Here is a 13,118-nt window from a genome sequence, read left to right as displayed (position 1 = left end):
GCATATAGCAATTGTTTGTTTTGGTGGATATTGAAATTTGAAACGAAATGTTAGTTATGAGGGTGGTTTTCATTGGGTGCATTGAAATTTTTCTTACGTGTTAGTTGAGGGTGCTTTTCATTTGGAGCAACCATATTGATGAAACACCCTTACTAAATACTTGTTTTAATAACGGTGGCCTTTATTAATTAATAGCACATGCATATTTATTTCTTGGGTAGTGATCAATGCACTATTTTCGTGTACGTATACATGTGTATTAAAAGATTAATATTAAGTGTGGCTTCTTGAATTCGGTTTCAAGGATCTACATTTCCTTTTTACCAACCATGTGTATTACAAGAAAAAGTCAACTCTCCAAGATCATCTAATCATTGACTAGCCTTATTTTGTATTTCTTAGTCAACAAAATGACTATTTTAGGTTTATAAAATAATTAACAATATTGTTTCAAAATTCATAAGGGCTGCTACAACAGGAAAAACTTTTATTACTACTCGAATATTCCTTGGACCATTGAATAAAACAAACGACTATGTGTTATTCCTAAGATACCCAAAGAAATGACATGCTTGTTACAATTTTGCTATACTCAAATGGGATTTTAATGCCAAAGATCAAAGTATACAATTTCCTAAACAATTCAAACTTCCAATAAATTTTGATACCCATTTACCTAAGCATAATTTCCTCCCAAAACAACATTAATTTCCTTTATTTATAGAATTCCAATAATGAGCTTTGGATCAAATTAGTTCTCTTAACCACTTTAAGTATCCAAAATAACTTAGCAAAACCTTCGAATTTAAAAAAGAAAAAGAAAAAGAAAAAAAGAATGCTAAAGCCCATTAAGGAACTTAAGTTATCTTAATAAGGTCAATATGTTTTTAATATCCTACCACTAATCCTAAGTAATGTATCTATCACTCCAACTCTTACCCGCTTAAGCTTACTAAGTTTATAGGATATCATTTTATGGTAACTTGTTCCCCCATGTATGGATGTTATTCATTCTATACTTAATAGGTTAGGACAATTTTAAAATATGTTTACATGATTAAGGACTTTATTTTCACATGATTAATAGATATTTATTTAAACGATCTTATAATCATGTGGGATATAATAATAACATTGTGTCTATATAAGAAGTGAATATAATATTTTACATCAAATAAAGGAAAAAGTTTTAGACATTATGTCTACAGTTTAATTCTAGAAAAATATCAAGAAAAATACGATGAAAAGACAATAGAGATAAAACATAATAATGAAGTGAATTATTGATTCATATTTTTATTTTAAAAAGTAATTCAAACATGGTAATAATATATGAAATGAAGTGGATTTCTCATTTCTATTCTCTATTCAAACAAGCCAAGCCAAGCCAATCATGCCTTTAAAGCATTTCATCGGATTGAATCTCTCATCTTTTTTAGTCAAACACTCTCAAAAATTATTAACAAGGATTTTATGTGCTTTATCATAAAATAGCTATATAAAATAACTCAAATATTTATTCCTCCAATTATCTTCATTTAAAATTCTTATAAAGCATTGAATTGACTTGAAATTCAATAGCCATTTCCCTTTCATAATTAAATAATTGTTTTAATTTTTCTTAACCCAAAATCAGTCACCATTGAAAATATATTAAACAAAATACATGGTTTCATACAGGTATTTTGCAGTTTATTTTGGTTGTTTTAGCACTAGAAAATAGAACTTTGAAATGGCTTTGGGTCCAAAAGTATTGTATTAGAAAGTAAAATAAAAGTTTTCAAACATCAGGGTCCCGTAGCTCAGTTGGTTAGAGCGTTGGTCTTATGAGCCGAAGGTCGCGGGTTCGAGCCCCGCCGGGACCATAAGACTGACTTACCTTTTGGCCCACATGTCTCACTCTTACTTCCAGTTTGGGTTGGGCTCTATTGACGTGGCCGAGTTTTTCTAGGCCAAAATTATGATATATGGACAGCCCATAATCATTGCCAACCCGATTGCATTATAATATGGTAGTTGGGAAAGTACAGTGGGTGGCAAAGGGAGGCCCCTCCATCCCCGTCAATAATCTTGTCTTAATTTCTAGTTTTGTTTCTTTCCATAAACATGAACGGATAAATAAACAAACAACCGTTTATTTAAAAAGAAAAAAAGATATATAAATATAGAAAAGCAGCACATCAAAATCAAGCATTTTCAATGGTGGTTCTGCAGTCGTTTTTGGAACTTTGTTTTTGCTGAATTATCAAAGTACCTACTGCTGTATACATTCTTCTTATGAGTTGGAGCGTTAGTTGAGGCTTTGATTGAGGCCACACTTTCTATTTTTAAATACTAAATAAATAAAAAATGTGCAGATTGACTCGACCTCTTGTTCTAAAGTTTTTAATTCTTATCTTAATGATTATTCAGGTTTTATCTTTTTCTTTTTCTTGCAAAACATTTTGTGGGTGTGAATCTTAAAGGGTAACAATCAATCTGAGATTAAAGATGGTAAAGGGGTTTTAGACCAGGAGAGAATCACTCTGATTTTTTAATGGTAAATCTACTTTTGAGAGAAAGGGTGGTGATGGGCCACGGCAAATCCACACACCCGCCTTTTATTCCCACTGTGTGTCCCGGCCTTTCCGTCCCTTTTACTACTGCCATCGCTACCTTTCTTCACCAAAATATTGACTACTCCTTCTTCCCCCAAAAAAGGTTTCTACAGGACCCATTTGCATCTTCTTCTTCCCTGGTATGTCATCCCTGTCCCCAAATCTTCTTTATGTTGTTTTCTTCTATATGCTTTTTTTGGTGATTACCCATAGGTTAATTGGGAGAGAAAGGAGGGATCTTGATGTGGTTTTCTGGAAAATATCATAACTTAAGCAGATTGAGAAGACATTATTTGCAACTTCCTATTTTCATTTGGTTGAATTGGGGTGTCATGGTATGATATAGGCTATCTGGTAGAAGGTTCTTTCTTTCTTTTTTACCTAGCTTACAGCAACCATTCAGTTTTTGTTAATCCTCTGTTTGGATGCTGAGGAAACTAAGGGAAGACCAGAAATTGAAGTTTTAAGCATTCTATCTTCTGCACTTTTGATTTAAAAAGGGTTTAAACATAGTTTGCTATTGGTTTGTAGTTTCTGATTTGATCTATGAGTGAAAAAGCTTGTTGTCAAGCTACATGGTTGAAATTTGAAAACTGAACATTGCAATGCATATTAGCTTATGTGCGAACTTTATTTGCTGGATATCTGTTTAATATGATGGCTGACCCCAAACAATTGAGACTAAAGATATGCTTTGAGTCAAGTCTGCTTAATGTGGATGCGCATCATTTTGACCACTGGAAATTCTTCCCCAGGGTTATGCTAAGTTGGGTACAGACTCTTAACATCAGAAATGGGTTCTGGAGATTGGTTTAAGGCAATACTTAGCTCAAAGAAAGTGAAAGGTGACAATTCAAGAAAAACGAAGGTATAGAGCCCTAAAATTGCTACTCTGCATAATTTTCTTTTTTAATCGGTAATGGGATCATCCAACTTTTATTTGACTCGGTTGTCATGAAAAGCAAGCTTTTTTGCCTAGCATCCTTGACCAAATGCGGATGATAAGGTCTGGTATATAGTACCTTTTATATACAAGGATTCTTCCAGACTGCCAAGTTTGCCTGACTTCCTTTATCTTTTCCATTGGAAATTTTGTTTGCCTATGAATGTTTGAATCTTATTATTTTTTCTTTCTGATGTATTATCTGTCTTTGTATCATTTCTTATCTGGTGACCATTGTTCCTGAAATTGCCTCAGTTTATCATGTTATTTTGTATCCTCATTACTTGTCTTCTCAGTAAGGCTTTGAATTGAAGTGACTTAGAGATAAGATTCTACATGCACACATTAATTAGCATTAGCCAAGAGTTAAAGTCAATGGCACTTTGATGATAAATCTTTGTTTAAGAGATTATTAGAACTTAGCTTAGGAGTCTTAACAAATGCCTGTATGTTTTTAGGATTGTGATACCATTTGATTTCAGTGATCGAGAGAGAAGATTCTGCATGCACGCACAAAAATATACATTCATGTTGGTCTGAGAGAGTAGATTATTGGTCACTCCCAGATGCCGACACACAAACACTGCTGTATGCTTACTTTGGCGCCATAAGTTAGTACAGGCTGAGTTAAAAGTTAGGTACTTTTGTTACTTCATGATGAAATCTTTGTCTTTGGGAGATTAGAAGAACTTAGTGTAGGAGTCTTAACAAAAACCTATATGTTTTCAGGGTTGCAATTAACCACTTGATGAATTTTTTCTTATTGTACCATTTCTATGACATATGTCAAGGATGTTTGTCTGTGCCCTTCTTATCACAAAGTCTGACCTGTTCATAAAGTTGATAATGTGATTCTTTCTTGATAGTATTTCCTTTTGGTGTGATTATGAAATTTATGATGTTTACTCATCTCACGGTTATTGTTGCTATGGAGTTGCTTTTTTCATCTCTTTCTACACTTTGAGACAGGGAACTTCAACTGATGCAAAATCAAATGGTTTCAAATGGAGGAGCCGCACTCTGAAAGGCTCTACTGGTTTTTCCTATGGTTCTACTAGTGGAAATCCTGGGGTTCTTGGTATTCCAGTTGAGGATATAGCTGCAACTCGGATTCAGACTGCATTCCGGGCATTTATGGTATGAATTTTCTAAAATTTAGTACTCAAGTTTGGTGTTATTTGTTATGTTGCAACTCTTTGCATGTTATGTATGCTGCCTATAAGTGATTTAAGAGTCTGATTTGCATTTAGTTTGATATGGTCGGTTGCAAAGACATATTTGTATGCACATTTTCGAGACAAAAACCATGTAATCAGCACTACCACCTGATTGGATGACTTTGAGGCATCATGCTTTGAATGCAAGATTAATTTTTAACAGTGGGAAGCCCTAGAAATTCTAAGGTGTTTAGATGAGGGTACATTGTGTTGAGAAAAGTGGGTCTGAACTGGCAATCAATTGCTCTTTAGCGTGTGAACCAAGTTTAGTTTTCTACATCTTAGTAACCATCAAACAGATAGTAGAGAAAGAGGAAAGAAGAGCACATGCTCAATTCTTCCTAATTTCATATTCTTATTAATTAGAGTTCATGTCTTTCTTGTTCCTGTTGCATGAGTAGAAATTCCATCACAGAGAAGGGCTTGCAGATCTCAAGATCTGGATAAGATAATATCTGAAATCATTAGTCCTGGGTGAATGCACAGAAGGGAGCTTAAATGTTTTGTCATCTGTTCATGTAATTGAGGGGGAAATTGCATGACTTGTCAGTCTGTTTTGGTCTTCATGCAGTCAGTAAATAGCAGTTATTTGTATTTCTTTTGGGAATTATTTAAGGATGCTTTGTATTCTGACTGTAATCGTTTCACTAATGAGTGTGGAGAGGGGGCACTGCTGTGCAGATGGAAGGTGTTTTAGGATAAGGTTAATTTCATTCACCTTCCTTGAGATCTAGGCTAAATACACCTAGCCATCATTGGTTTGAAATTTCATCAAATACCTTCTCTACCATTCTCATTTGTTATTTTCACTCACCTCCCTTTTGACTCAAAAAATAAGGGAGGTATTTGACGAAATTTCAAACTAATGATGACCTGAGTGTATTTTGCCCAAACCTCATGGGAGGTGACTGAAATTTATCCTTTAGAATAACATGCTTTATGCTTCATATCACGGAATTCCAAGCTGTGTCAGCTTATAAACTTGTTGGTGTGAGAAGAGGCAGCATTTTCTTGACAAGATCTTTTGCATTCATAGGACTTGTTAGATGTGTCCCTGAAATATGAGGGATGTTCTGTGTTTTTTTCTCTCTCCTTTTCATCAGAAACAATAATTCATTTCATTAAATGAATGAAGACAGAACCAAGAAGGATGAGACATACTCCCAAGGACATGCAAAATCTGATCAAAGAAGAGACCAAAATGATCCAAGGAGCTACAAATGCAACCAACCACAAGGACTAATTGAAACAAAGAAACCAAAAAGGGTCCCAGAAATTGAGGGGAAGAGTGACTGCCCTTGTGTTTTTGTTTCAATGCCCTGCAAACCATAATCATGCAATCCACGTTTCTTTGAACCTTTTCTTCACTGATTTCTTCTCATAGAACAAAATTTTCCATGATGAAACTGTACATTATGTAGCGATTAAGAAGTTGTGAACCTTATCAGCGTATCCAGACATATGCCAGCTGGCTTCAGGCTGCTCCTTTTACCATATTAACAATTACATCAATCATATTTTTCATGCATGTAGAGCAGTATTACAATATATTGGAGTTTCAGTGATGTCGTAGACCAGAAATTGTGTATTTCTAGAATTTATGAAACATGAGAGTACCCGTGCTTTAGTGATTCTAAGAGAATCTTATTTCTGTTGGAGGTTTCTTACATGATTTATTTTTTCTCAATTACTAGTATATATTAGCGGTTCAATGATTTATTTTCCCATGTTGCAGGCTAGGAAAACTTTACGACGTTTAAAAGGGATAGTAAGGTTACAGAAACTGACCCAAGGCGACGATTGTGTTAGAAAGCAAGCTTCGACTACATTGAGCTATCTTAGCTCATGGAGCAGGATACAGACCCAGATTAGAGCTCGCCGACTCTGTATGGTTACAGAAGGCCGGATTAGACAGAAGAAATTAGAGAATCAATTAAAACTTGACGCAAAGCTTCATGATCTGGAGGTAAGACTGACTTTTCTCCAACTGTGGTATGAAATTTTCAGTGACATTATGCTGGTTGTTAAACTGTTTGAGTTGAAGAATATTGCCATACCCATGATGCAACTGGAGGTGCCTTCAATGAATTCATATATTCTAAAAACTTCTGGAAATAGAGGCCCCATCCACCCCTTTCCTCTTATAATAAACTCCATTTACAATCAAAGGGAAATTCAAGGGTACAGGCCAAGAGTGAGCAACATACCTGAAATTTGTATGGTGAACAAAACTATCTTCATTTTCACATGGTTCATTAAGTATTAGCTTGGATGGCTTATAACTAATGTTTACAATGTGACTCTAATAAATCACTAGTCCTTTCCTCTTATGCATTTGATGTGATACATAAGTTGTATTAGTGTTTAATCTAATGTTTGCGCTCACTGTTTTTTTTTTTTGATCAGAATGTTTGCGCTCACTGTTTCACTATGACTTATTTAATTTCATGTCTCTGCAGCCTACATAATTGAATTTGTGGTGTGGTACTCATGGTATACTGGTGTAATAAAGACTGTTATTTCAATGAGGCTGGAATTTATAGTCTAAAAATGTGTTTCTATTTTTATTTGCAATCTTTTCCACCTGAAAAGGGGCTTTTAGGCCAAGGCTTGGCACATGGAGAAGTTTTTATAAGTATTTCTGTGTTTGAACTTTTCAGTTTTGGTTGTGTTTTATTCTTCGTTTGAACTGCCTAGTCTTTGGCCCTTCATGGGCTGACTCCTTGTTGGCCCTGTGTTTCTTTTAGCTCTTGGATTTTGCAATTTGATATGTGGGCGTCTTGGTGCCTGTGCATCTCTCTCTCTCTCTCTTAGTAGTTTGAGTCCCTGACAGGTGGAATGGTGTGGAGGTCCTGAAACAATGGAGGAAATTCTTGCAAGGATATATCACAGGGAAGAAGCAGCAGTAAAGCGGGAGCGAGCACTGGCATATGCCTTCTCTCATCAGGTGTGTGAAATGTGAATGGCAAAATTTGGTTTTTTTGTGACTTTTGCTAACCAGGTCAAATGGAAAACTATAATTGAACTTATTATTTGCAGTGGAGGGCTAACTCTGGTCAGAACCAAGGGCCAAATAAATCTGGACTTAGCAAAGCTAATTGGGGTTGGAGCTGGATGGAACGTTGGATTGCAGCTCGCCCATGGGAAAGCCGAGTCCACATCAGCCCAAAGAAAGCACAGAGTAGGCAGAAAAACAAGGTTGGTAAAAACATAATCTCACCAACAACAAAAGTACCAGTTACAGTTAATCCTAATGGGAAAGGAACCACAAAGGCCAGAAGATTATCCTACCCATCTGCTGAAAAACCTGCTGCACGAGATGGGAACATTAAACCTGAAGAAGTAAATGCTAAAGAAGAACAGCCAGTACCTTAGAACTGGACCAATGAAATGGATTAAATGGGGTCCCTTTGATTTTCAGTAAGATATCATAGAGAAGTGCTGAGAAAAGGATTCTTTAATTGTTTGGTCATCTTTAATATTCTGTACATTGAGTGGTTTGAAAGTCATTTGGTTTGGCTTGCGATGAACAAATAGACTTGGATCTGGGACTGACCCATTCATCCATGTCTGATATGGATTGCTTTTGGGGGAGAAATTATTTATTTATAGTGTAAATATACAGCAATTTTTTTTGGGAGGGGAAATGATTGTGTCATTTTAGAAGTGAAATTACCATTGGTGATTACTTCTTTGCTGGTTACCTGCTTATATGATAACCAATATATGGGACTCTGACAGATGTGCTGAAATAATTCACTTCCCAGTGGTCCTATTTTCAGTTTGTATCTCTCATGTTCATTTATTTATCTAATTAATTTTTTGTGTTGAGTTGCTGAATTTGAGATTTTGATTGGCAAGAAAACATGAAAAATCAGCATCCCGCTGTTTCCCGTCATTGAATTCAATGACCGCTAGTCTATACAACCATGAATGCTAATGCCTGCCAAGCCATTGATTACCTCTGTTTGCTTCCATTTGAATATCTGATTCATCTATTATTATTATTACAGCTGGTAATGTTACCGCGCCAATCACAATTTTTAGTAGCTCATTAAATTGACATCCGATGCGCCACAGATTTTCCTTCCCTTCTTTAATGGCCAAGTACCGTATGAATCATCCATCTTCCTTCTTCCGCGTCTGGTTTTACTGCATATGCAGGTAAGCATTTCCAATTACCTACCTAACTTCTCTTCCGTTATAACTTCGTTAGAGAAAGAGTGTAATGATGTACTCTCTCCCGTATGGATATCGACCCTCTGGCTCATGTTGTTCCCTTTCATGGAAAAGGACTTCCCCTAGATCCCCTTTTGGATCAGGCGCTTAGAAGTTGAAACTTTTAGCATGATACTTATGTAAGATATCAGCTGGTCCTTTCATTCCTTTTACAATTTAATCTAATTGGAAGGTATTATAATTCATAGCTAAGCTCCATCCCACTAGAAAATGGCCTAACTAATCATTATTATAGAGAAACAGAAGGTCCTTCTTTTATCTAATTTAGTCCAAAGCAATGGGCGATTATTTTCAAAAACAGAACAGAACACGAGTGATCATTATTACAGGATGGATTTCTCCTTCTGGGTTTTCATTGTTTTTGTAGAGTTCTTTCACATCATGACACAATCAGAACCATCATTCTTACTGAAGTGGATATAGAAATGAGAAATTGATGACTGCAAAAGGGACAATGCGGTTTATAGCATTAAATTGTAGTAGTGGAAACGGGAAGCAATCCAACTAAGAGAAAACAGCATGAACTCAAAAGGGAAAACCTACTTTCGAACACATTAAACCAAGTAACCGGAGTCACTTATTTGAACTCACATAATAGCTCAATTTTGTATCGCCGAATGAAAAAGGAGATTTTATAAGAAGTGTTAAAGTGGAAGTGTGGTTGGGCGCTAAGTGGAATTAGGATTTTGATTTTGGTAATCTCAGCAGTGAGTAGCAGAGGACTGGCTGTTTCACACCGTGCTCTGCTCCATATCTTCACCTTGAATATGTGCAGAAATGCCAATCCTCGAAATTCCGTTTGAGGCCAATGCAAAGCCAGATGATTGATTGGCTTCCTTTGTGATGTGTTGAACATTGGCGGTGGAAATAGGTGGATTCATCCAATCGGAAATTAAAGCTGAATCAGTGGACTGAAGGGGTTCCCTCTCAGAAAACAACTGGTTTTGGCTAAGAGCTGGTTCTTGTAGTGGAAGTGGCAACGAATCAAAGACAAGCCCTTGAATTCCATTGCCTGTGTCAGAATTCCAATCAATCATTTTCTGGGGCTGACTCATCTCAGGTGGATCACTATGAGGCCAGTGGTTAGATGCGGCATCAAAAACTAGTGGAGACGAGGCAGAGTAGATGGCTTGATCCGCTGAAGAAATAGTTGTAGAATGATGACGTCCAAGTGTTGGGTCTTGGAAGCTCTGAATAGACAGGTAAGGATATTGAGTGTGGCTTATTGCTCCTAAATTCGGATAAGCTGGGCTGTTCTGGAAATGAACTGCAGAAAATGCTGTGGAAACAGGAATGTGAAACAATCCTGAACTGTAAATGGGATTCTCATTCAAATGCTGCTGATTCAAATCCAAGATAGTTTCCAACTGCTCAACGCATAAGTGGGGATGCTGTAGATGATTTAGATTCTGCTCTCTCTGTTGGGCTGATGCAACAACAGAAGTAGATAAAGGACATTGTGTAGGCAACTCTGCAAGAGCATCAATGGCCGTTTTCGCCTTCTCCATGAGCCAATCAACCGCCTTACTGGGTCTGTCGTAGCCGAGTCGGTCCTGGACATCGTAGAATTGAATAGCAGTGTTAGCAGACAATCGCACCCGGCGGTCTCTTGGACCCTTCGAAGTACAAACCTTGCTGTGACGATCTTTCTTTCCGATGGAACGCGCAATGTGACCTCGTCGGACTTGCACTCTTTCTGCTCCCTTCTTCAGCCTCAGCTCCGATGATGCGTGCTCCAAACTGATTCTTGTGCCTTCGATCATCAGTTGCTCAGATACTAATGATGCAGAAGAAGACATCAAGTAAGAGCGTTTGCTTTTCCATATATCTTTTGTTTTCTCATGTAACATCCTAGAGACTTATCGCGACTGTTGAAGATACTGACAATGGCGAAGCAATCCTTTCTGTGTTGGCTCTTTTCATCATCTTCTTCCTTTGATCCTTTCTGTTGCAGAATCCGTAGAGAATCTCTATGTAGCTTATGATGAGTCCTTGAGAGATCTAGACTCGGACTCTCCTTCGTACCCTTTTCCAGCTTTTTGAATGTTTGTGGGGGTCGCCTCCACAACTTTGAAACCTGATACTAAGTATCAGAGTAGAGAAAGACAGTAAAATAAGGCGTGCTACAATGAGAAACCATGAACCCACAACTTCAGAGAAGGCATCTAAGGAATGTGACTGCGCCTGCGATAGAGGTGGTGGCCGTGGAGGTGGGGCGGAGGTGAAAGAGTAAAAGGGAGCTGGTGGGGTTAGAAAGAGTACTCTTTCTGTGGAGTAACAGAGTCCGTAAATGAGGATGGTCAATGTGGAGATGAAGCACTGCATTCTGCAGTTGCATCGGTGCACTTGTACGTACCAAAACAGGAACTGACACCCAGTACTCTTACTACTACTACTCAAAACACTCACTTTTTTCTCACAGAGTCCTTTCACTTTCTGCTTAACTCAGTTATTTGCAGACAAATCTCTAGCATAATCCCTCACTTCAAGCAGCTTACCAGAGTAATGGGCAGTTGATGGGAGTTGTGCGCGTGGGTTGGAGATTGGGTGGTGAGAAGTGGGAACGTAGGAGGCATGAAGGCGATGTTTGAAGGATTGGAGAGATGGATTCCTCAAACGAAAGTGACGTATAACTCGATTTTCTTGGGAGGAGGTCACCTCTGTCCACTGTGTCGCGCGTGTCTGAGCCTGGCTTCAACAGTGTGTGAGAGGGAGAGCCCACAATCCACCCCTTTTTCATGGATTCCCCTTCCGAGGTCAAGGAGCTTTGATAATGGATTGCTGTGCATGCCTCAGCATTTTCTGTCCTCGAATATGTTTACTGTATTCTAAAAACAAGTGGCTGAATAAACACATTTTTGAAAACAGACTTATTTATGTCCTTTTCATAACTCAAGTAATTGAAGTTCCATCAATGTCACTTGTATCTATCTTCCCCCTGTGCTTTTACCCCCATATCAAGCACATACTTCCCATGGAAAACGTGACGTCCAAGGACTACCAGGTGTTGTTTATGCGATCTTTGCATTTAATTGCCTCCAATGAATAAGCTGGAGGACTCTCCCATAAGTGCCGTGTGGTAATTGCCACTTTCCAAGACCGGTAATGCCTCATCCATTGATACGGTGGTCTTTTAGGGTTAAAATTTGCTTCTAATGGACTTTGAAGGGCGTTCCAAGCTAGTGAAAATACCACCAAAGTCCAAAGACAATAAGCATATGACAATCCGAGTTACTTTCCAACGCGTAAACACTAGGATGAGATTGGGGCTGAGGGAATGGCTCATATTTTGGTTCAACCTCCAAGGCTCCAATTGAGTGGGTGGCGTCAAGTGGCGATGGAAATAGAATGCGGCATGTGCGGGCGGAGCCCACTTGTCATGATTAGCCTGACTCCTTGGTGTTGATGTCCACTTTCTCACTGTAAACACAGGAACACACCAACAGAATACGGCTCCTGACTCTCACGTACTACTGCTGGCCCTGCTCATGCCTTTAAGTTGTATTTTGACAGGCGGTGTTTACTTTGCTGATTGGGTTTTCAATGGACAGCTCCATGTACCATTGGGTCGATTTTAAAGTTATTGTAAAATGAAAAGCTCTATGAAGAAGCAAAAGTTCTACATCGAAGTAAAGATGGTGAAGCAAATCTTGTAAGAGTGAATTCTCTTTATATTGCTTTCCTTCAATTTTGTATCGTAGAAAGAGACTGCAGGTGTCAAAAGTGGACAAATTGTTTGTCTTAAACCTTAATATACTTGTCATCAATCTACTTGTTAGTCTCAGCTTTTCAGGCGGGTATTTTTCAGTTATTTGTGGCCTTCAGCGGTGGGTAATATGAAATTTTGAGATGAGCAGAATTGAGAAAAATAGCTTACCAACTTTTTAACAATATATACAATATATAAGATTGATTTGAAGAGGAAAGAAATAATTCTCTAATTACTAATTTCCTAAAGTACAGGACCTATCAAGAATAGAATATTTACACTTAAAAAATAGAAGGTATATAACATATGAGTCATTAACCATCTATTTTCATTATTATGTCCCCTAAGATGGAGTTTCAAGGGAGAACAATAATTTTGACTCGAAGTGTCTCTAGTTGTTGGTGGGAAAAGGT

At 37.6% G+C, this 13,118-nt stretch overlaps 2 protein-coding genes and 1 non-coding gene across 3 annotated transcripts; 2 read left to right on the top strand and 1 right to left on the bottom strand.

The window, feature by feature from the left end:
- Positions 1-1,791: 1,791 nt before the first annotated feature.
- TRNAI-UAU lies at positions 1,792-1,865 on the top strand. Its single transcript has one exon. It is a non-coding gene; the product is annotated as a tRNA-Ile (tRNA).
- A 691-nt stretch (positions 1,866-2,556) lies between these two features.
- LOC117923959 (protein IQ-DOMAIN 1) lies at positions 2,557-8,545 on the top strand. Its single transcript, XM_034842477.1, has 6 exons — positions 2,557-2,737; positions 3,353-3,465; positions 4,510-4,677; positions 6,493-6,723; positions 7,591-7,704; positions 7,797-8,545. Exons 2-6 carry the CDS (start codon positions 3,391-3,393, stop codon positions 8,130-8,132), a joined length of 924 nt encoding a protein of 307 aa, XP_034698368.1. The 5' UTR covers positions 2,557-2,737; positions 3,353-3,390; the 3' UTR covers positions 8,133-8,545.
- Positions 8,546-9,414: 869 nt separating this feature from the next.
- Positions 9,415-11,636, bottom strand: LOC117923958 (transcription factor TCP4-like). The gene is made up of 2 exons (XM_034842475.1): positions 10,628-11,636; positions 9,415-10,549 (listed from the first exon to the last, which is right to left on the bottom strand). Exons 1-2 carry the CDS (start codon positions 10,844-10,846, stop codon positions 9,728-9,730), a joined length of 1,041 nt encoding a protein of 346 aa, XP_034698366.1. The 5' UTR covers positions 10,847-11,636; the 3' UTR covers positions 9,415-9,727.
- Between the last annotated feature and the right edge of the window lie 1,482 nt (positions 11,637-13,118).

The sequence above is a fragment of the Vitis riparia genome, chromosome 10 (genome assembly GCF_004353265.1).
Source record: "Vitis riparia cultivar Riparia Gloire de Montpellier isolate 1030 chromosome 10, EGFV_Vit.rip_1.0, whole genome shotgun sequence".
Taxonomy (NCBI): domain Eukaryota; kingdom Viridiplantae; phylum Streptophyta; class Magnoliopsida; order Vitales; family Vitaceae; genus Vitis; species Vitis riparia.
Note: the sequence above shows the minus strand (reverse complement) of the source record. Positions and strands in the feature narration are given on the sequence as shown.

Coding starts and splice junctions, on each gene's coding strand:
- LOC117923958 (XM_034842475.1), bottom strand. CDS start 10,846: ATGTTACATGAGAAAACAAAAGATATATGGAAAAGCAAACGCTCTTAC. Junction 10,550..10,627: donor AGAAAGATCGTCACAGCAAG/GTTTGTACTTCG, acceptor TACGATGTCCAG/GACCGACTCGGCTACGACAG.
- LOC117923959 (XM_034842477.1), top strand. CDS start 3,391: ATGGGTTCTGGAGATTGGTTTAAGGCAATACTTAGCTCAAAGAAAGTG. Junction 4,678..6,492: donor CTGCATTCCGGGCATTTATG/GTATGAATTTTC, acceptor CCCATGTTGCAG/GCTAGGAAAACTTTACGACG. Junction 7,705..7,796: donor CATATGCCTTCTCTCATCAG/GTGTGTGAAATG, acceptor TATTATTTGCAG/TGGAGGGCTAACTCTGGTCA.